General features: G+C 41.0%; 1 protein-coding gene and 1 long non-coding RNA gene across 2 annotated transcripts in view; one reads left to right on the top strand and one right to left on the bottom strand.

The window, feature by feature from the left end:
• LOC145347046 (uncharacterized) overlaps positions 1-1169 on the bottom strand; it is a 35588-nt gene extending 34419 nt beyond the window's left edge. Inside the window, exon 1 of the long non-coding RNA XR_013887759.1 lies at positions 1085-1169. This is a non-coding gene — a long non-coding RNA (uncharacterized LOC145347046). The remainder of the gene's footprint in view (positions 1-1084) is intronic.
• Positions 1170-1274: 105 nt separating this feature from the next.
• rock1 (Rho-associated, coiled-coil containing protein kinase 1) overlaps positions 1275-24641 on the top strand; it is a 140045-nt gene continuing 116678 nt past the window's right edge. Inside the window, exon 1 of the mRNA XM_080194293.1 lies at positions 1275-2161. Within this exon, the coding sequence (XP_080050419.1) occupies positions 2069-2161 (93 nt within the window). The 5' untranslated portion in view covers positions 1275-2068. The remainder of the gene's footprint in view (positions 2162-24641) is intronic.

Genomic DNA, 24641 nt, shown 5'->3' with positions numbered 1-24641 from the left:
AATTAATATTTCAGAAGTAAACATGTCTGACCCATCTTACTCTAACTCAATATCAGCAACAGCAACAATATTGTCTTCATCCTGTTATAAAATCTATTATTTTGCAACTGATCCAGCAGCAATACCCAAACAGAATCTGACTATCTGCTATCTTGACATGCTGTTCAATCCTGAGCTGACTTCTAACTCCCACATCCTATGCATCACCATGCTGCTTTCAGTCAGATTTGCAACACTGCCCACATCAACGTCAGTCTCAGAAAGCCATAAATGTAGTTTTGTCAATTCATATTTGACTTCACTTGCTGCTTTGCAATCTCCAAAATCCTAATGTTTAAAACTCTGCAGCACACATAATATTCTGCACTCCCCTTTCAACATTTCCATCTTCATTTGTGCATCTCCTCAACATATTGACTTCAAAACCCTTGCCTTTAGTTCAAAATCCCTTGATAACTTTGCCCCCTCCTCTGGCATCACATCTCTTTCTGACTGGCCCATTCCCTGACTCCAGCCATCTATGTGCCCAGTCTTTCCTTTGGCATCCATGTTTGTGGACAGAAAGTTTTGGACTGCTTCAAACATGAACTCTATCCCATTCCATCTCCCCCACCAACATCAAAGTCTCTCCACCTTTAAAGAAGCACCTCATGAGAGGAAAAAGGCAATCTTTGAGACCTAACAGATGAAGATAGTCCTCCTGAAACTCTTGACAAAATGTCAAGTCCCCAAGTCAGCATTCCTTCATGTTTTCATAGAAACCTGACAGTACAGAAAAGGGCATTTGGCCCACTGAGTCTGCACCAACCACAAACCCATCCAGGCCCTACACCCATATTCCTACATATTTTACCCACTAATTCCTCTAACCTACACATCTCAGGGGCACTAAGGGCAATTTTTAGCATGACCAATCAACTTAACCCACACATCTTTGGTCTGTGGGAGGAAACCAGAGCAGCCAGAGGAAACCCACGCAGACACACGGAGAACGTGCAAACCCCAAACAGACAGTGACCCGAGCCGGGGGTCGAACCCAGATCTACTCGAACTGTGAAGCAGCAGTGCTAACCACTGTGCTTACCGTGCCGCCCCGTGTTTTGCTGACAGGCAAACGTTTTTCTGCGTTTAATTTCTGTCAGGGCCCTGAGAAAGAGAGAGAGAGACAGACAGAGTCGGACCCCTGTTTTGTCAGGCTGGCTGAGTGTGAGGCGAGGCCTAGTTGGCGCCTGCGCAGTGGCGGCGGGCCGGCTGGCTTCCTCCGAGGGGTTTGAACAGGAAGGCGGACATGTTGATCAGGAAAAGAAAGTTGCATTTGACGGGTGCGTTTTCAGGAAGAGAAGAAAAGATTGTCCTGCATCTTCGTCGCCGCCTTTGAGAGAGAAGCCGGTGATTAACAACCTGCTTTTGTTTATTTTTCTAAAGTCTCGTTGAGGTTTTCGAGCTGGCTGCTTATTTGCGAATCGAGCTTTATGTGAAGCGATGGGCACACAGGATGTTAAACGCGCGCCGTGTTAGCTGCTGTGAAGAAATATTTGCAGAAGTTCGTTTTCCTGGGCTGAAGCTGTCAAGGGACCAGATGTGCTGCTCAGGCCTGTAACTTGAGGCTTGGCAAGGTGCTTTCTTCAGTATCAACTGTAATTTTAAACCAAATTACCCATTTCTACTGTTTTAAAATACCGAGTTGACGAATCTATATATAAATAAATATATTTTCAGTACTTTTTTTTGTAAACGAGCCACTGCCCTGTTGAGACTTTGAAGAGGAACTTGAAACTTGAAAAGTTTTTTTCTTCTATTTATTTTTTCTCTACATATATAATTTAAAAAGAAATATGCGACTGATAATTCGCAGAAGCTTCCTGAAAGTTTTTATGGTTCCGATTGGGGAAAAAAAGACTGTTGGGTGAAATAATGCTGTGAAGCCGTTTGCATCGACGTTCAGATACATCTATCCCTGCTGGATATTCCGTGAAGAGGTTGATAAGTCACGTCGGAAGTGCTTATTTTGTAACGATATTGTTTACTTTTTGTTTGGGACAAAACTTTATAAAATAACCTGGACACAATGTCATCTGGGGAAAGTTTAGAGGCTCGGTTTGAAAAGATTGAATTGATGTTAAAAGACCCCAAGTGCGAAGTGAACAGTGAATGTTTGCTGGTAAGTGAGTTTTCTCTTGATGCCCTGTTAAGTTGACCAGAGGCTTAAATATGATCTTCATGTTTCAAGGCAAGATTGTGTTCTTCATGTTACTTTCCACAGATATAATGTGTAAGACCAATGAGGATTTTACTTCTAATCTAATCAAATCTGGTGAATTCATGGTTATGTAAAAATAAACCAGTGTCCAATATATTGAATGTGCTATATCCTGAGTAGGTGTTCTTTATAATGCACGATAATGCTTTTTGCTTAATAACAGATCGGAAGAATTTCGTTACTTCAGTTGAAAAATCAGATCAGTTTAAACCAGTAAATCATAATAACATGATTTGAATCATCACTGTTGATAGGCAAATCAGTAAGGAGTATTGGTTGCAATACAGAAGGCCCATGCTGCTACAAGTGTTGCAGAAAAAAAATCAAATTTATACATCCAAATTGTTATTAAATAGTTTCTGATACTCCTGGCAAATCAGGAATGAGATTTACCAGATGCATCTTTCAAAGTTAACTAGAATAGTATAGAGCATAACTTGGAGCAAGAGAGATCAAAATATTTCTTAACATTTTCACAATTTTTCATCTTAAGTGAAAAATCTTTTTTAATTCTTCTGAAATGTGATGAGGTATGCTTGTATAGTACTTCAGACTATGGTGTTACCAGTTTTGTCAGGAAGGGCTTTCTAGGACTTTGACTTCATGACAATGTGGGAATGTAGACATATAAGGATGGTGTGTGACTTCTGCATTAGTGTTAGTTCTGCAACATTTATTTCTCTTATCCTTTATGTTGTGAATTATTGAAGAGCTGGGAGACATTACTGAGATATATTTGGTGAGTTTCTGTTATGTATGCATTCTGCAACTTGGTGAAAAGCCTAGTGGCTGAAGTGCTGGTAAAGCAGAGTGCTCTGTAAATATTGTTGAATTTCTTGAATTCACATTAATTCAGTGAATTCATGAGTATTTCATCATGCATTTTAGGTGCTAGCCGTGCCTCAGAGTCAGAAGGTTTTGAGTTCCGATGCCATCTCTGAGACTTGCTGACATAATTTAGGTTGACAGTGCAGTACGGAGGGAGTACTCAGGCAGCATGGTGGCACAATGGTTGGACCTGGGTTCAATTCAAACATTGTGAGTTTGCGCGTTGTCCCTGGTTCTGAGTGAGTTTCCGCTGGGTGCATCAGTTTCCTCCCACAATCCAAAGATGTGTAGATTAGTTGGATTAATCATGGCAAATGTGCAGGTTATGGGGATAGGGTGGGGTGGAGGGGAGGGCCTTTTGGTGGTATGTTCTTTCGGAGAGTCGGTGCAGATTCAATGAGCTGAATGGCCGCCTTCTGCACTGTAGGGATTGCATGGTTCTATGGTACTGTTGGCGTGCCATCTTTTGGAAGAAATGGAATTGTCCACTTAGCAAAATTCCATCTGCCCCTTGGGTGAATGTAAAAGATCCTATGGCGTGATCTGAAGAAGAGTTTTCTTCATTGTCAATAGTTTTCACTAAAATGATTATCTGGTCATTTGTTGGAGTTTTGTGTTGTGTTTACTGCAATATAACTGTGACTACGCTTCAAGAAGTCCTTAATAGTCTGTAAAACATGTTGGAATGCACAAAGGTTGTGGAAAGATTTGTATAAATATATGTTGTATCATAAACATGACTTATGCTTTTATAGATGGTGAGGTTTGAAAGTTTGGGAGGGGACTGTGATCACAGGATATTCTCCTTCATTAGTGACTTTTAGTCATTTTTGTTGCTTATGCCTGATGTAGTTAGACATTTTGGTGACCTCCAAGATATTGAGAAAGGACTTGATGATGGTATTGCAGTTGAAGATTGGGGAGGTGGCTGGGCTTTCTAGTTGGAAATGGTTATTGCCTGGTATGTAATGTAGTGCTAATTTTACTTTGTCAGCCCAAGTCTGGATATCATCCAGATCCTGCTTTAGGCTGGTGTTTTCTTAGTACATTTCTAATAACCATGAAGCTTAGTTGTTTGCTACAACAACAGCAACTTGTATTAATGTGATGTTTTTAACCTAAAGTGTACCAAAGCACTTCTCAAAAGCATTACTTGATGGATTGAGTTATAAGGAGAGGCTGAGTAGACTGGGACTTTTTTCTCTGGAGTGTGGGAGGCTGAGGGGTGACCTTATAGAGGTCTATAAAATAATGAGGGGCATAGACAAGGTAGATAGTCAATATATTTTCCCAAAGGCAGGAGAGTCTAAAATTAGAGGGCTTAGGTTTAAGGTGAGAGGGGAGAGATACAAAAGTGTCCAGATGGGTAATTTTTTCACACAGAGGGTGATGAGTGTCTGGAACAAGCCAGAGATAGTAATAGAGGCGGGTACAATTTTATTTTTTAAAAAGCATTTAGATAGTTACATGACTACAATGGGTATAGAGAATTATGGGCCAAATGTGGGCAATTGGGATTAGCTTAGGGGTTTCTAAAAAAAAGGGCGGCATGGACAAGTTGGGCCAAAGGGCCTGTTTCCGTGCTATAAACCTCTGACTCTAAAATAAAATTTGACGCTGAAGATATTAGGCAAATTAGGCCAAAAACTTGGTCACAGAGGTAAATTTTAAGAAGTTTCTTAAAGGAGAAGAGTGAGGTAAGGGGCTTAGGGTGGCATTTCTGGAGCTGGTTGGTGACTAGTGGGGTGCCCCAGGGGTCGGTGCTGGGGCCTCAGCTATTTACCATTTATATAGATGATCTGGAGGAGGGAACCGAGTGCAGGGTGTCGAAATTTGCTGATGACACCAAGATTGGGGGAAAGGCAAATTGTGCGGAGGGTGTGGAGAGTCTGCAGAAGGATCTAGATAGGCTGGGCGAATGGGCCAGGAAATGGCAAATGGAATTTAATGTTGGCAAGTGTGAGGTGGTCCACTTTGGTAGGAAGAATGGTAGGAAGGACTATTACTTACGTGGCGAAAAACTGCAGCAGGCGACGGTGCAGAGGGACCTCGGGGTCCTTGTGCATGAGTCGCAAAAACCCAGCTTGCAGGTGCAGCAGGTGGTCAGGAAGGCGAATGGGATGCTGGCCTTCATAGCGAAGGGGATTGAATATAAAAGTAGGGAGGTCTTGCTGCAGCTGTATAGGGCATTGGTGAGGCCGCAGCTGGAGTACTGTGTGCAGTTTTGGGCGCCGCACCTGCGCAAGGATATTTTGGCCCTGGAGGGAGTGCAGAGGAGGTTTACTAGGCTGATACCGGAGTTGAGGGGATTGAGCTATGAGGAGAGGCTGAATAAACTAGGCTTGTACTCGTTAGAGTTTAGAAGAATGAGGGGAGATCTCATTGAGACGTATAAGATGATGAATGGGATGGATAGGATAGAGGTGGAGAGACTCTTCCCGCTCAAAAAAGACAGTAGGACTAGGGGGCACAGCCTCAAGATAAAGGGGAGGCGGTTTAGAACGGAGTTGAGGAGGAACTTCTTCACTCAAAGGGTGGTGAATCTCTGGAATTCTCTGCCCGTTGAAGTGGTGGAGGCTGCCTCGCTAAATATTTTTAAGAAGCAGGTTGATGGGTTCTTGATAAGAGAGGGGATTAAGGGTTATGGGGAGAGGGCGGGAAAGTGGAACTGAGCCACGACAGATCAGCCATGATCTTATTGAATGGCGGGGCAGGCTCGAAGGGCTAGATGGCCTACTCCTGCTCCTATTTCTTATGTTCTTATGTTCTTATGAAGGCCCAGCCTCCAATGATGGAATGTTAGAAATGATAAATCTCAGGAGGCTAGAATTAGAGAAAGGCGGATATCTCATAGGAATGTAGGGCTAGAAGAAAGAAATGGGTGGAACTATAGATTTGAAAACGAGGAAGATAATTTCAAGCAGTTTCAGAGGATTGTTAGTCTGTGGAATTGTGTGGAGGCAGGGCCATTGAATATACTCAAGGCTGAATTAGATTCTTGATTGACAAGGGAGTTGAAGATTGTTGGGTATATATAGAAAGTAGAAGCCACAATTAGATCAACAGAGATCTTACTGAGTGGTGGAGCAGGCTTGAAGGAGTTGAATGGCCTACCCCATTACTAATTTGTATGTTCATATGTAATTAATTCAAAGCCAATATAAGTCAGTGAACACAGGGATGATGGGTAAACAAGGCTTGGTGCAAGTTGGGACATGGGCAGCAGAACCTGAATGAGCTCAAGTTTGCAGAGGATGTAAGATAAAACACAAGTGTGTTGGATTTGTCAATTCTGGAGATAACAAAGGCATGAAAATGAGTTTCAGCAGTAGATGAACTGGTACAGGAGTGGAGTCTGGTAAAGATGGAAATAAGCAGGTCTGGTGTTTTGGAAGCTCTTTGGGTCAGGTTTGACACCAAGGTTCACTTAGCACTGGCTTTGGTATTTACAGTATTAAAAATGGAAATTTTTTGTTCATCCAATACTGGATGCTGGATAAAAATCATAGAACCCTACAGTGCAGAAAGAGGCCTTTCGGCCCATCGAGTCTGCACCGAACACAATCCCATCCAGGCCCTACCCCTATATCCCTACGTATTATACCCACTAATCCCTCTAACCTATGCATCCCTGGATACTAAGGGGCAATTTCTTAGCATGGCCAATCAACCTAACCTGCACATCTTTGGACTGTAAAACCGGAGTACCTGGAGGAAACGCACGCAGACACAAGGAGAATGTGCAAACTCCATACAGACAGCGACCCGCGCCGAGAATCAAACCCAGGACCCTGGAGCTGTGAAGCAGCAGTGCCAACCACTGTGCTACCGTGCCACCCAATAAGCAATCTGATGATTTAAGGACAGTGGAAAGTCCAAGAGAGGTGGTAGTGAAGAAGAGCTGGGCGTCATCAGTGTACATAAGGATACATGCATTTCAGATGGACATTATTGACCCTTTCATTATTGTGATTGGGAGAAGGGTGATAAGGTGGTAATTGACTAGAGTAGATTCATCGTCAGCAATTTTCCTAACACTGGGGAATTAGCTACTTTAGAACAGCTTTAACAGGGAAATGGCTATAAAATGGTACACAAGCCTTCAGCTGGAGTCTGAAAACGGATATCTCAAAGGAACGTAGGGCTAGAAGAAAGGAATGGGTGGAACTATAGATTTGAAAACGAGGAAGATAATTTCAAGCAGTTTCAGAGGATTGTTAGTCTGTGGAATTCTGTGGAGGCAGGGCCATTGAATATACTCAAGGCTGAATTAGATTCTTGATTGACAAGGGAGTTGAAGGTTGTTGGGTACATATAGAAAGTAGAAGCCACAGTTAGATCAACAGAGATCTTGTCTAGATCAGCAGAGAGTGCCCACTGCTTTTGATCACTTCTTAACGTCATCGTAAGAACTGTTAGCTGAATATTGGCAATAATGTAATGGAACCTTTGGAGAAGGCAAATAGAGTCATTCACTTGGTGCATTTAGCTGAAGATGTCACGATAGAGATATTCAAAGAGCCTTGACCTTTCCCAACTGGTTACCTGAATATTCTCCACCATTTTTGTCTGGATGTGCTAACACTATGAATCCCTGCTCGGATTGTTAGTTGTTAACTCAATCCAGGACTTTCTGCTTTTGGTGCTTAGCATACAGTGTTATAGCTTGGGTTTTTTCTCCTTTTATCCTGTTCTGACTTTTCATTTAATCATATGATGATAGACAAATGAGTAATGAAGTTGTAGTTGTGTATAACTCCGTTGCTGATGGCCCACTCCAAGTCATGGATGCCCATGGAGGAGGTGGTGGGTGTAGTGGTAATGTCAGTGAATTAGCAGTCCAGAGGGTCTAGGCTAATGCTTTAGTGATAGTAGCTGATGAAATATAAATTCAATTGATAAATCTGGAATTAAAAGTTGGTCTCAGTAATGGTGACCCTGAAACTGAAATCATTGTTGTAAAACCCATCTGGTTTACTAACGTCCTTCAGTTGGGAAAACTGCCACCCTTAGTCTGGCCTACATGTAACTCCAGTCCCATAGCGATGTGGATGACTTTTAATCACCCTCTGAAATGGCCTAGAATGCCACTCAATTCAAGGACAATTAGGGATGGTCAATAAATGCTGGCAGTACCAGTGATACTTACACCCCATGAAAGAGTAAAGGTAATAAAGTATTAAGCTGCTGGATCTATCAGTAGAGGATACAGAAATTATCTCAAGGATAGTAGAAGATCAAGGGGCATAAGGGAGGGAGGAGCAATCGTGATCTCTTCAGAGAAAGTACAAGGAAAAATGGGACTAAAGGCTGACGAGTCCCCTTGCTAAGGTTCTGAAAGAAGTGGCTACACAGGTGTTGAACACATTGATCGTAATATTCCAAAATTCCATAGATTCTGGAAATGTCCCAGTGGGCTAGAAAACTGCAATTATAATTCCTCAAATCAAGAAATGTGGGAGACAGAAATCAGAGAACTAAAGATCAGTTAGGCTAACACAGTCATAGAAATCATAGAAGTCTACAGTGCAGAACGAGGCCATTCAGCCCATCAAGTCTGCATCAACCACAATCCTACCCAGGCCCTATCCCCTCAACCCCATGCGTTTACCCTAGCTAGCCCCCCGACACTAAGGACCAATTTAGAATGGTCAATCTGTTTAATCCACACATCGTTGGACTGTGGGAGAAACTGGAGAACCGTGGAGGAAATCCACACAGAAACGTGGAGAACATGCAGACTCTACACAGGTGGTGACCCAAGCTGGGAATTGAACCCGGGTCCCTGGCGCTGTGAGGCAACAGTGCTAACCACTGTGCCACTCTGCTGCCCCATTGAGAAAATGTTGGGATCCATTATTAAGAAAGTAATAGCAAGATATTTAGAAAATAACAATACAACCAAGTAGAACCTGCATGCTTTAATTGGAAGGGAAATCAAGTTTGAGAAATTTATTTGAGGATATAACTAATAGAGTGGGTAGAGAAGTAGTAGATGTGTATTTCCAAAGGCATTGGGTAAGATGTCACATTTAAGGTTACAACAGAATATAAGAACACTAATCGGCTATATGTTATATGTTTAAGTAATTGCATGATTGCTTTAAGAGCCGATCATATTATTTGAAAATGATGTAATTAAGGTATTTCACAAGTTGCTGTTTGATTTCAATTTCTACTCTGTACAGGCAAGAGCTCCTAGAATAAACCTGTTGTGTTATTTTGAATCTACATGTATAAGCCCCTTATTTTCTTTTTGTTTAAAATCCACAATCCCTAACATAGTTAGGGTATTACACTCTGTAAGTCCCTATTCGGGCAATGCTTTTAGGGTGGCATAGTGATTAGCACTGCTGCCTCAGTGCCAGGGACACGGGTTCAATTCCCAGCTTGGGTCACTGTCTTTGAAGTCTGTATGTTCTCCCCACGCCTGCGTGGGTTTCCTCCAGGTGCTTCGATTTTCTCCCACAATCCAAAGATGTGCAGGTTAGGGAGATTGGCCATGCTAAATTGCCCCATGGTGTCAGGGGGACTAGTTAGGGTAAATGCCTGGGGTTATGCGGATAGAGCCAGGGTGGGATTATGGTCAGTGCAGACTCGATAGGCTGAATGGCCTCCTTCTGCACTGTAGGGATTTTATGATAAAATAACAATGCCAGGTGGTAAACTACAACACTGGCATCTGCCAACAATGTGGAAAATTGCCTAGGTATATCCTGTCCACAAAGAAGCTGGAGAAATCCAATCCCGCTAAATACCATCTATCAGCCAACTCCCGGTCATCAGCAGGTGTATCAAGCAGCACTCAAACAGCAATAACCTGCTCATTGATGCTGAATTTGGGTTTTGCCAGGACCACTCAGTTGCTGACCTCATCACAGTTATGATCCAAATATTGATAAAAGAACTGAATTCAAGAGATGAAGTGAAAGAGATTACCCTTGACAACAAGGCAACATTTGAACAAGAGTGGCATCAAGGAGCACTGGGAATTGGGGGAAAACTGTCCACTGGTTGAAGTCTTACCAATACAAAGGAAGGTAGTTCTGGTAGTTGGAGGTCGATCATCTCAATTCCACCACATTGCTGCAGAAGTTCCTCAGCGAAATGTCCTACACCCAGTTATCTTCAGCTATTTCATCAATGACCCTCCCATCATCATTATGTAGAGATGAGGATGTTTGCTGATATTTGCACACATTTCAGCATTTGCAACTCAGATCTGAAAATATCTAAGCCAGTTTACAGCAACACCTGGACAACATTCAGGCCTATATTGATAAGTGGCAAGTAACATTTGCGCCATACAAGTGTTAGGCAATAACTTTCTCCAACAAGAGAGATTCCAACCAACTCTTCTTGACATTCAATGGCATTATCATTGCTGAATCTGCCTTAATAAAATGCTGGGGATTATATTGACCAGAACTGAACTGGACCAGCTGCATAAATACTGCACCTGCGAGAGCAATCAGAGGCTGGAATTTCTGAGGGAAGTAGCTCATGTCCTGATCCCCCAAAGCTTGTCCACCATCTACAAGGCATAAGTATGATGGATTGCAGTCTACTTGTTTGGTTGAGTTCTGCTCCAACCACACTCAAACAGCTTAACACCATCCAGGACAGCAGCTGCTTGATTGGCACCCCATCCACCAACTTAAATATTCACTTTTCCACTACTTATGCAAGTGGCATAGGTGTACCATACACAAGATGTACCACAGCAACTCACTGAGACCAGTTAGGGGGCACTTCCCAGGGAAATTTACTTCCTAGCCAGCCGTGCAAACTAGGTCATTGAATAAATGTGAAAATGAGCTGTATAGATTTTTAATCAACAAGGGAATTAAGGATTAAGTAGGGCAGGCAGGAAAGTGGAGTTAAGGTCACAGTCATATCAACCATGACCTTGTTAAATGATAGAACAATTTTGAATGGCTTACTCGATTTTGATTTGATTTTATTATTGTCACATGTATTAACATGCAGTGAAAAGTATTGTTTCTTGCGCGCTATACAGACAAAACATATCATTAACAGAGAAGAAAACGAGAGTGCAGAATGTAATGTTACAGTCATAGCTAGGGTGTAGAGAAAGATCATCTCCTATTTTTTATGACCTTTGTCTTTGCTGTATGTATACATATTTGTTTATTTATCAGATGGCATAGCAGATTCGGTTGTAACAGGACAGAACTCAAATGATACCTCCAGAATCAGAGAGCAAATAATACTGGTATGCTAACAAGTAAATCATAGATTAGTTATAACATCATCTAGCCTTTAGCAGTACCAGCTTTTGAGCAAGTAGTGGTTAATTTTGCATTTCCAAGGCCATAAATTATAAGAAATAGGAGCAGGAGTAGGCCATCTAGCCCTTCGAGCCTGCCCCGCCATTCAATAAGATCATGGCTGATCTGTCGTGGCTCAGTTCCACTTTCCCGCCCTCTCCCCATAACCCTTAATCCCTTCTCTTATCAAAAACCCATCAACCTGCTTCTTAAAAATATTTAGCGAGGCAGCCTCCACCACTTCAACGGGCAGAGAATTCCAGAGATTCACCACCCTTTGAGTGAAGAAGTTCCTCCTCAACTCCGTTCTAAACCGCCTCCCCTTTATCTTGAGGCTGTGCCCCCTAGTCCTACTGTCTTTTTTGAGCGGGAAGAGTCTCTCCACCTCTATCCTATCCATCCCATTCATCATCTTATACGTCTCAATGAGATCTCCCCTCATTCTTCTAAACTCTAACGAGTACAAGCCTAGTTTATTCAGCCTCTCCTCATAGCTCAATCCCCTCAACTCCGGTATCAGCCTAGTAAACCTCCTCTGCACTCCCTCCAGGGCCAAAATATCCTTGCGCAGGTTATCAGCTTGTACGATTAATAATTCATATCCAACATCAAATCTAGATTAATTGTATAGAGTAGCAATGTCTAGTTATGCCTTGCGGACCACATGGCTCCAAACCTTTCGCAATCTGGCTCTTGAAGCTAAAGTAACTCAGCTGAATTTGGAATTCTACTTTGCTGGTTTGTTTTGTTTGAACTTTAAGGACTTGGACTGGGAAGGCATACTCTTCTACCATTGGTGTAATATAACAGATTAAACTTAAATGAAAATACAGTTATCAGTTAGTTTCAGCAACTTGAAACATATAGAAATTAATGGAAGCATAAATTTAAGCTTGGCAGTCTCTGAGGCCTGGTGATATAAACATGGACTTCTGGTATGGTGTCTATTCAGGATACATGGTTACATTACAAATTTTGAGATTGGAATGTAAAAATGTACTCATCTTTGATCCATATCTATTGATATTCTTATCTGGCAATTATCCACAGCCATTTTGGGGAGTGAGTTCCAGATTTTCACTACCTTTTGTCTGTTTCAAATTATTTTACGTTAGGTCCTTTTGTTCTGGATACCTCTTCCAGAAGAAAGTTTCTCTATCTCTCTTTTAATCAAACCATTTTAGATGTATCATTTGGGAAGGGAAAGATCCAGTTGTCATGGTGCATGTAGGTTCCAATAACATAAGCTCCCTTTCTTTCTTGCCCCATAATTCTTGACTCTTTCTTGTAGATCAAAACTCTGTCTAACTCAACCTCAAAAACTGGGCGAATCATTCATGGAGTATCACTATTGGATTGCCACTCCACTTCTCTTTGCTTAGCTGACACCGGAGTTCCAAATTTCTTGCTTGGACTTCCAACTTGGGCCTTCTGAGAAATACGGAGCATACCTGTAACTGGAGTCCTCTTTCGTACTGTAGGAGTATTGGGGAAAACTCAGTCATGCCCTACTTTTTACAAGACTAGCTGCAGTATTTTGGTGTGTTTAAATGTCCCAGCTGCCTTGACAAGTTAGGCAAGAAAGTAAGTTTGTAAGTTAAGTGGGGGAGGGGCTAGGTTGGGTTGAGTCGGGGGTTCGGGTGGTTGGGGAGTATTTTTGAAGAGTAATTGGTATATAGTTGCGAGTGTTGCCGGGGTTTAATTGGGGAGGATAGTCGGGGGTGAGGGGGTGTTGCGAGGATGGCAGGATATCTGAGGAAACATTTTTTAACCCAGAGGGTGATGGAAATATGGAACGTGCTGCCTGAAAGAGTGGTGGATACAGGGACTCATGCAACATTTAAGAAGCATTTGGATAAGCACTTAAATCACCAAGGCATAACAGGCTATGGTATATGTGCTGGTAAATGGGATTCGTGTGAATTGGTATTTCATGGTCAGCGTAGATATGGTGGGCCGAAGGGCCTTTTTCTGTGCTGTATGACTCTACAACTTGCTTTCATATTTATCTTTGATTTGTCAGCAAATTTGGCTGTAATACAGTCAGTCTCTTCATCCAAGTCATTAGTATATATTGTAAATAGTTGAGGCCTCAGAACTAATCCTGTGCTACTCTACCAGATACAGCCTGTCAAGCTGAAAAACAACCCATTCCTCCTGACTTGTTTTTTATTAGTTATCCAGCACTTTATCCATGCTGAAACAGTACCACAAACACCATGAGCTCTTATCTTGTGTAATTATTGAATGTATTTTGGAAAGTCAAATATACCTCATGTATATTAATATATGTATATTAAAATGTAAATGCTGTGACTGCTAAAAATCTGAAATAAAAACAGAAGATGCTGGCAAAGCTCAAAATTTGGCAGCGTCTATGAAGAAGGAAACTCAGTTAACATTTTGAATATGTATGACTTCTTCTGAAACATTCACTAGGAAACAGAGTGAACGTTTCAGAAGAAAAGTCATACATATTTGAAATGTTAACTTGGTTTCCCTCTCCACAGATGCTGCCAGACCTGCTGAGATATTCTGGTGTTTTCTGTTTCTATTATGCTACATCCATTAGTTCCCTTTTATCCACCCTGCTTGTTATGTCCTCACCGACTTAATCTCCCCTCATATAACAGTCCTGTCATCCCAGGAATCAGCCTGGTAAATGTTTACTGTACTTCCTCTATAGCAAGAACATCCTTTCTCAGATAAAGACACCAAAATTGCACGCAATGCTCCAGCGTGGCCTTACCAACACCCTATACAATTGCAGCAGGGTTTTTTGTTGTATGCTGAGTAAATTGGGTTTATACTTTCTGGGATTTAGATGAATACAAGGTTATCATAGAATCCCTATGGTACAGAAGGAGGTTATTCGGCCCATCGAGCCTGAACCGACAAAAATCCAGGCCCTATTCCTGTAACCCCATGTATTTAGCCTGTTAATCCACCCAACATGCACATCTTTGGACTGTCGGAGAAAACTGAAGGACATGGAGGAAATCAATGCAGACATGAGGAGAATGTGCAAACTCCACAGAGACAGTTACCCAAGACTGGAATCAAACCCGGCTCCCTGGTGCTGTGAGGCAGCAATGCTAACCACTGTGTCACCATGCTGCTGTTATCTCATTGAAACATTCGATATTCTGAAGAGGCTTCATAGGGTAGATGCTGATTCTTCAAGGTTCCTAAGCCAAAGAAAACAAGGAGGTACTAGGATAAGTTACTGATCATTTAGGATGAGGAGAAATGCCTTATTCAAAGGATTGTAAGTCTTAGGAATTCTCCACCCCAGAGGATTGTCGATACTCCATAGTTGAATATACTTAAGGCTGATTTAGACAGACTATTGGTCTCTCAGGAAATCAAGTGATATGGGGAACAGTTGCAAAAATGGAGTTAAAGCCACAATCAGATCAGCCATGATCATAATTGAATAGTACAGCTGGCTCAAGGGGCCATATTTTCTATTCCTCCTATTTCTTATGTTTTCATGTTCTTCAAGAAATATTTCATGACAGAGTCACATTTGGGGCAGGATTTTCCAGCTGCACTTGCCCCGAAGTCGGAAAATCCCATCTGAGTCCATTAGACCTTTGCATGTTCTGTGTCCTGCCCATTATAATTCCCACGGCAGCTGTGACAGGAAAGCTCTGTCCTTGGTTTCCATAAGCAAAATTCAGTAAGGATCATTTCCAAAAATTAGAAGTCGTGTCCTGGCAAGCTTTCAACCCAGGGCTCTGGAGAGCTGATATTGGCTGTTGTACTTCTTTTAGATGCAAATGGGTGAATCATCAGCATTCAGTGTGCATGAACCTGGGAGTTTCCACATCTGTGTGGCTCAGCACCTCACATTTTATGTAGTAATTTGACCCCTTAGCTATTAAGGAAAGTGCTTACATATTTTAAATGGCAACTTTTAAGGCAAAAATGAAGTCTAAAGAATTATATACTTGTTCCTTTGGTGTTCAATTTACTACCCCTGTTTCACTTGTAAAGGATGCTTTCAGTGAAGTGGATGAATTAGGATGTTGCAAGGTGGAGAGATTTTCTTCAAGTATGCAGCTTCCATGTACTGTACTTGTATTTAAAATCTAATTGGAGACTGACTTTGGATAAAAGCTAAATACTGCAGGTGCTGGAATCTGAAACAAAAACGGAAAATGCTGGAAAATCTCAGCAGATCTGACAGCATCTGTGGGGAGAGAATAGAGCCAATGTTTCAAGTCAAGATGACCCTTCATCAAAGTTGGATGAAAAGTCATTCCTCTCAATATGTTGGCTCTATTCTCTCCCTACAGAGGCTGTCAGACCTGCTGAGATTTTCCAGCATTTTTTGTTTCTAACTTTGGATTTTTTTTTACTGCTTTTAACAACAACTCTGGGAACTGGAAAGAAAAGAGTTTGGAGCACAGTCAATATGCATACCACAAACATAACAAAACAAATTCATTGACATCAGCGCTGTTTTCAAAATAGATATGCTCGTCACTCCCTGGATGATCTGTCCAAGCAAAATTTTAAAAAATACATTTTAAAAAATGCGCTTGTTCATGGGATGGGATAGGTCGGTATTTATTGTTCTTCCAAATTGCCATTGAGAAGACGGAGTAACAAACATCAAATCTCTATATTCCATTGTATTACAATTGTACACTATTGGAATTTTATTTTGGTTTTTCCATAGAAAGTATACTAAAATTAAAATGTTCCTTGGTGAGCTAAAATAACAAAGTCTTTTTCTTCCTGCAACCCCCAAAACCATTCTTTGAAAGTTTATAGGATCCAATATTTGGCTTGATTTCAGTGATACTATGGTTCTTAGAACTATTTCCACTTTAGTTCTGTCTCATGGGCTTTTGTGCATGCTTCTTGCTACATTTAGGGAAAAATAAACAATCTGGTTTAATTTGAGCATTAAATAGTGCAGGTTAGTCAGCCTTCTAAGTGCTTAAATATTTTTAAAGAGTAGGTCAAAAAATGGTGTCCAGAATCTATATGTTTACAGACTTCAAATAATGTTGACATTAATACTCTGAATATATTTTCCATTATATATGCCATCCAAAATAACTCTGCACTTTCCTGTGCATAAAACATCGTTATTATGTGCTAATATTTGTTGCAATAACCCATCATTTTGATTTGAATTTGATTTATTATTGTCACATGAATTGGGGTACAGTGAAAAGTATTGTTTCTTGTGTGCAATGCAGACAAAACATACCATTCATCGACTACATGGGGAGAAGGAAAGGAGAGGGTGAGAATATTTTGTTACAGTCATAGCTAGGTGTAGAGAGAGATCAGCTTAATATATGATGGCAGCATTGAAGAAGCTGTTCTTGAGTCGGTTGGTATGTGATCTCAGACTTTCCCATTTGGAAGAAGGTGGAAGAGAGTATGTCCGCAATGTGTGGGGTCTTTGGTTATGCTGGCTGCTTTTCTAAGGCAGCAGGAAGTTTAGATGGAATCAGTGGATGTGAGGCTGGTTTGCGTGATGGATTGGGCTATGTTCACACCCTTTGTAGTTTCTTGCATCTTGGTCAGAGCAGGAGCCATACCAATCTGTGATACAGGGGAGAGATACAAAAGGGTCCAAAAGTGCAATTTTTTTCACACAGAGGGTGGTGAGTGTCTGGAACAAACTGCCAGAGGTGGTGGTAGTAGTAGAAGCGGGTACAATGTTGTTTTTTAAAAAGCATTTAGACAATTACAAGGGTGAGTTGGATATAGAGGGATGTGGACTAAATGCAGGCAATTAGGACTAGCTTAACGGTTTAAAAAATAGGGCGACATGGACAAGTTGGGCCAAAGGGCCTGTTTTCATGCTGTAAACCTCTATGACTCTGCTTAGGGAAAGGATGCTTTCTATGGTGCATCTGTAAAAGTTGGTGAGAGGTGTAGTGGACATGCCGAATTTCCTCGTCTGTTTCCTTGACAAGACTCTGTTCTTTAGATCTCAGTGTTTATATTACTTGTACGCTTGCATATCGCATTGAGATCTTTTGCTTCACTCTTCCCTTGTTCGCAAGTGATAAAGGGAGGCTAGAATTTTACCGGCACCACAGATCCCTGATGACATGCCCCCAAACTAGAGGCACACCCCGCACTCCCCCATTCCATTGTTTGTGCCACCAAGAATGGTGACCACTTCTACGTGTGTGCCTAGAAGATAGAACTTTGTGGAAGCAGGCTGATCTTTTGACCAGGTGATCTGTGTCTGAAGCCTCAGAGTCGGTCAAACAGCTCTCTTCAGAAGCCCAGGGTGGGGGTGCATGAGGGTAGGGCTGGTGATTTTCATGGTGGTGACGATTGATGTTAAGGAACCCCTCCATGGGCGTAAAGTGCTCAAATAAGAGGGGCCCACTCCCCTACCTTCCCCAGTGCTAGTAAAATAGCATGGTGGCAGGAAGACCACAGGCAATCCCCACCCCTGTCTCATAGACTGTTCATGATGTGTATGTGCCGGGCGTTGGACTGGGGTAAACACAGTAAAAAGTCTGACAGCACCAGGTTTAAGTCCAACCGATTTATTTGATAGTACACTCACTGGCTTTCGGGTTTCTGATGAAGGGACTAACCTGAAAGCTAGTGAGTGTACTATCAAATAAATCGGTTGGACTTTAACCTGGTGTTGTCAGACTTTTTACTGTCATAGACTGTTTGCAGAGGGCTGATAAAATTCAGTTTTCTGCAGTGGTTCAGTCCACTTCAGTATTGACAGCAAATTTACTTAGCATGTACTCTGAAGTTGTCATTAGGATTTTATCAAAGTATAATTGTTAGACAATATTGCATGTAATTTCCAAAATTAAAAAAATTGCATTTCTTCTTTTCCTGATTGATTCATCAGTTCAACAATCAAAATTCATATTGATCATGTTTTGTGTCTTAATTGAAAATGTACAAGATCATTCCAGGTGTAATGATATGATCGTCAATATGCTTAAATTTGGGGTGGAGAATGGCGGAAACACGTCAGCGATTCCAATCTTTGCATATTTATATACACCTGGTGACATTTTTATCCTGTTAATGTAAACAGTCTTACAATATTCAATCTTCACTTCAATTACACCTGATTTTGCTGTAGCTATAATTGTATCTCAAACTATGACTGCTAGGCTTTTGACCCTCTTGGACACCCATACATATGTTCCATGGACTTCTTTTTGTGATACGTATATTTTTAAAAGAAAGGAGAATGCCTAATTGATCTCCATCTAGATCTGTCATGCATTCCACTGTAAATTTAGACCTAGGCTGCATTTAGTGCTTGTTGGGCTATCTGCCAAAACTTTGAACGCTAGCAAGTCAATACAATGTGCTTACATGCACCAGAAGTTGGCCATTCAGCCCTCTGGTTGATATCTGTGTTAATGCTTCCTGCAAACTAATATATTCACATCTGCCCATCTCAGGGGTCAGTGGAATGTGCATGAAGTGCATGTCACATTTGTATTGACCTTTGTTGTGACTGTAAAGGCTTATTCATGAGTAGAAATGTTTTCTGCAGCTGGTACAATTGGCTGAAGGTTGACTGATGTTTTTTCCTTTTGCCATCCAGTCCTTTTGTACTTTGCTTTTTCCGCACCCTTCCTGACTGTTTGTCTCCAGGCATTCTGATCAGCAATGAGAATTTCCCATGCATTGACTCCAATCCGTGTAGGAGTCTCAGTTGTAGACATCATTATACTACAGATATGTCATGGTGACACAGTGCTGTCTTATAGAACCATGAACTTGGATTTGATTTCAGCCTTGGGTAATTGTTCGCGTGGAACTTATACATTCTCCCCGTGTTAGTGTGGGTTTCCTCTGGGTGCCCTGGTTTTCTCTCGCAGTCTAAAGATGTGCAGGTTTTGTGGATTGGCCATGCTAAATTGCCCCTTATTGTCCAAAGATGTATAGGTTAAGTGGATTGGCCAAGGTAAATGTGTGAGATTATGGGAGGTAGGGTGGAGGGGAGGGCCTGGGTGGGTGCTCTTTTGGAGACTGGGTGCAGACTCAGAGTTCCAAATAATCTCTTCTTGCACTGCAGGGATTCTAGAAATTCTAATGTGGATGACTTATTGGTCTTGTGCCAACAGCAAATTTACTTTAGAGCGTAGCATCTCTTTGAGGATGTGGCTGTCATCATTGGATTCAAATGACCTAGCCATTGGAGTCACCACTGACTCGAGGTGGCAAGATGCTAGGGATCTGTGCATGTTGGTGTAGGCATAATCTCTTGCCAGGAGATGCTCAATATTTACTTGAGGCAGCGGATGCTGTTCAGTTGCTGTTCTTGGCTTGCATAAGTTGTCCAAGCCTCATTATTGTAAAGGAGAGTGCTGAGAACAGGAGCTTTATACTTTCATTTAATTTGTTGTTGGTCCGCACTTGACTTCTTAACTTTGACATGACAGCTGTAGCCTTGATAATTCAGATGCTGATTTGAGTATCAAGGGACATGTTGCTGGTGGTTGTTGATCCCAGGTAAGTGAAGCTTTTGATAACCTCCTGAGTGAGGTTGTCAGTATTGATAGAAGGCAGCGTCTCTACATCCTAGCCCATAACTTTGGCCTTTCTGACACTGGCTGTTAATCTAATTACCATGCAGGCCTGGAAGAACCGATCTACAAGCTGTTACAAGTGAACTTCAATACTGCATGCCAGTACAAAGTCATCAGCAAACAGCAAGTCACCTAATAAGGCATTACACATTTTGGTTTTGCCAAGCAATCTTGCCAGATTGAACTCTGGCATGCAGGTAGACACCTTCATTTAATCACTGAAAGCATACAATAGCAGTTTGTCGAAAAATATGCCAAATAGAGTTGGTGCCAGAATGCAGCTCTGTTTTACCCTGCCACAGATCTTGAAAGCCTCCAAAGATACTGCTTTGTAATTGAAGAAACTGTGAAGTTCTTATGGAAAGAAGAAATGACATTCTATATTATCACCAATCAACCACGACCATCTCCCTTTGAAGTAGATCGGGCTCTAGTCATTGGAGAGTTTTCACCAAAAATGGCACCTGCCGGAAGCCTCCAAACTGGACACCTTTGTGATATGCATTATATGGAGTTTTCACGTACAAGGTGAGGGTGGCCTCGTCAGCTATGCAGTGATATTAGCACACTTGGGTAGTCCATGCCATTGGAGAGACAACAGTGTGAGGAGGAAAATGCAGGAAATAGTATTAAAACAGACCTGACCTTTGTGCTCCAGTTGCAGCAACGCTGCTGCAAAGTTTACTGCACAAAATAAGAACTCAGAGTGTAGTGGGTAGCTAACAGGAAGCAAAGAATAGGGATTTTCATATTAGCAAGCTGTTATTAATGGAGTGCCACAGGGATCAGTGTGTCAACTATTTGCAATCTATATTAATGACTTGGATGAAAGGACCGAATATCTTGAGATCTAAATTTTCTGATAACAAAGAAAGGTAAGAAATAAGTTGTGAAAAAGGACACCTCGCAATCAACAATGGGATTTAGATAGGTTGAGTGAGGGGACAGAAATTTAGCAAGTAAATACAACAGGGGAAAATTTGAACTTGTCTACTTTGATAGGAAGAACAAAAAAAAGTAGACTTATTTAAATGAGAGACAGGCTACAGAACGCTATCATACCTTAAATCATTTTGCTGATGATTAAGAATTAAGAGACGGCTGATTGGCCAGACTGCTTGTCCCTAATTTTCTTGTGGACAAGACATGACCTGGGCAATTTTTCACAGTAACTGCCCTGTAACAGCTCGTTTTGTTCTTAGCACTAAAGCAGGATATTTTTGGAATATGTTGGCTGTAAAATGAGGTGTGCATCATTTTAGAAAACCTGCCTTAGCACTGGGAGGCCTTCCTAATTGCCTCTGACCTGTCTTTGGAAACGGTGGTTCCAAAGCCAGTTGATTCCCGTCACCCCCTCCTGCCCACAAACCCCCCAACCCCAGCCAATGAAAACCCGAAGATCTGGTGGGGTGAGGCACATTCTCCTGCCACTGCGCTCTTAACTCAAGAGTGAAAATTTGGCTCTTGTTCTGTGCTGGAATAAATGATCTATACCAGAATTTTAATATGGATTAAATATCTTTTTGTTAAGACGGAAAACACGGTTCAAAGTTCTTGTTCCTATTCACTACTCAATGACTTGCTCTAAGGAATTCACATCTGCAGATTTTGGATAAGGGCACAGTTAAGGTTGGCTGTGATGCTTACCCTCCCTCATGGTTGAAATACCTGTTGACATTCACTGTTTCAGATTGCATGTGAAAAACACCAAGTAGGGTGTGGCATTGCAAAGAGTGCCTCCGCAGTCATACCAAAGCACGATTCAGCACTTTCCGGGGAGAAGGGTTGTAATGTGGCTTATGTGTTACAGTTGAGTATAATCAAAGTTGAAGTTTTTTAGTAGTGTTACGTTTGGGTTATTTACCAAATATCCCAGATATTGGATTTGAAGGCTTAGAAACGTTTTTGATGCTGACAACAAAAACAGCAGAGTGAAATGCAGAAATAAGTAATAGAATGCAATATACCATTTTGTATTTTTTAAGTGTTGAGAAAAATTATTGTTTTGATGGTGATACAGAACATCAACATTTGAACATTCTAGCATTGTGAAGCAAGGTTTGAACCTTGGTTGGTTCAGTTCTTTACCTGAGATAAAAAAAACGCCCAAGTGAATGTTGGGGCTGATGAAGATAGGAAGAGAAGTCAGAGGAGCAAGGTGGACCTGGGAACAGGAGTGACAGTGCAGGAGCAAATAAGCCAGACTTTTTGGCTGCAGAGGCTTTAGAGCAAGTTTTTAAGAATATAGAGGCTGGGAAATCTTTGAAGAAATTGTTTTTCCATTGCAGGTTTTAAAATTTATTCCTCCTCTTCTTTGTTCCTTCCATCTTGCAAGTAGCTTTCTAATGAAATAGAGGCAGGTCTTGTTTCAGGCTCACAAAAATGACCCAAGTTGACTTGCATTTTTAACAGAACAATTTTGAGGTTTTTTTGTTACTTTTTCCAACTATTTGGCAATGTTCTCTCGTAGACTTCTGACAAAAAAATCACATTAACTAAACAAAAATATTTGTTTGTTAGCTAATTGAATGTATAATCCAAATCAGCGAGAGGTGTTCAGTTGCGTTCTGCACTTTGGCAAGTTCGGCTGACAACCTGTAACATACTCCCAACTTAGAATATTCCCTTAATTTAGTACATTATTATTGCCTCCAACAGAGGGCAGATGAGAATTTTTTTTATGCAGTGAGCAGTTATGTTCTGTAATGCACTGCCTCAAATTTGAGTGGAAATGGATTTATTGGTGATTTTCAAAAGGGAATTGAATGTATACGTAAAAAAGCATCTTCCGAACGAAGGGAAAGAGTAGAGGAGTGAGACTAATTGTTCTCTCACACACACCTATGTGTTGAATGGTCTCCATCTGTGCTGTAAAATTCTATGGTTCTTAATTTTTTTAATATCAAACTCTTACCTTAATGAACTTTCCAGAGTTGTGCTCAAATATTTTAACCTGTGGAACCTTCTGGATAATTTATTTTTTTCTCTCTAAATTGACTCATGCAACTAAAATAGTAAATAACAATAACAGTTAAATGTTGCCTTCTGTTTCTATTTCAAAGACTCAAACTTGTAAGGTTTTTATTAATCGCTGATGCAATCCTTTGAGAAGTTAAATGATTTAAAGTAATTGATTAAATTCATGGCAAAAATCTTATAACATGATTCGGAGGTAGGAGAGAGAGGCATAAAGAATATGTATTCAAATTGGCAGAATGTATCAAGTTGTGACCCCAGTGGGAACTGTGCAGGGGTTCCAGCTATTTTACTGTATTCATAAATGACTTAAAACAAAAGAAAATAGAAAGTCATGTATAGAATTTTTCTGATGACACTCAGGCAGTTGTAAATGGATATTGATAAAGTATTTTGATAAAACTGACAGATGGCGTTCAATGTGGCTAAATATGAGGCCATACACTTTCGATCCAAATAAAACAGGTAAGATTAATTTTTGAATGCTGATAAGCTTGGGACTGTGGAGAAGCAGAGAAATTAAGTCATCCATGTACAGAAAGCACTAAAAATCTAACGAGTAAATCCAAAAAAAATTTAAGGTTCTAACAGAACATTAGTCTCTTTCTCAAGAAGGCCAGAACACACAAGGTTGGAAGATAGGTTAGGCACCATCTGGAATACTGAATATGTAATCCACAGAGTTCATCAACTGTTTTCTCCATTTTGGCAAATTTGGCTGACGTCGTGTAGCATACTCCCAACTCAGAATATTCACATCTCTCCTGATCTCCCACCTATCCCGGACCTTCTGTTTTGCTCCATCTCCTTTCTTCAGCAGTATAAAACCCATCACATTTCTACCTCCCTTCAACTTTGAAGGAGTCATATGGATTTGAAATATCAACACTGTTTCTCTCTCAATAGATGCTGCCAGATCCACTGAGTTTTTCCGGCATTTGCTGTTTTTATATCTGGAATATGCATTTAGTTCTGTGCACCACAGTTCATGAAGGATGTATTGGCCTTGATGCAGGTGGCATGCCAATTGACCAAACTAATATAGGACTGAAAAGGTTAATTATGAGAACAGATTGCATTGCCAGTATTCTTTAAAGGCTGACAATTAAGTGTTGATCTAATTAAGTTTAAGATGAAATTAGGTATTACTTGAGATAGATAGAGATAAATTATTTCTTCTAGAGCAAGGAAGTTTAGGGCTAATGTCAACATTTCTTTTTAAGGATACCCACTTCCCCTTCCAAAACTTGTTAACTGTGTAGGTTAATCAAAAATGTCAAAACAGAAATTGATAGATGTTTATTACTCTAGAATATTAAGGGATGTGGAGCCAAAGTAGGTAAAATACAGATCAGCCATAATCTACTTGAACGGCAGAACAGGCTTGAGGGACTGACTGACTGACCCGCTGCTATTACTATGTCAATATGTTAAAATTTCTTTGAAATTACGTAAATTATTTGTTTAAAAATCCTGAATGTAACCACCCCCAAAAGCTCAGTTGATAACCATATTACCAGATGTGCAATTGAGCCACCAAAGTGCAATGTCCAATCCTTGGTGTATGATTTGTTGGCTAATTTCTCAATCTGATACAGGGATGTTGGCCAAGGTTTTAATTTTCTAGAAGTGTCCAGTGACCCCTCTAAAGTGTATGTGTATGTTGGTTGAGTACAGTATTGGGACTGACTGTGATGACACCCACTGCTATGGCTCATGTTCAAAGAC

Source organism: Carcharhinus amblyrhynchos, chromosome 8, assembly GCF_965287045.1.
Source record: "Carcharhinus amblyrhynchos chromosome 8, sCarAmb.v2.hapA, whole genome shotgun sequence".
Classification (NCBI taxonomy): Eukaryota; Metazoa; Chordata; class Chondrichthyes; order Carcharhiniformes; family Carcharhinidae; genus Carcharhinus; species Carcharhinus amblyrhynchos.
This window is presented reverse-complemented; position numbering and strand designations above follow the sequence as displayed.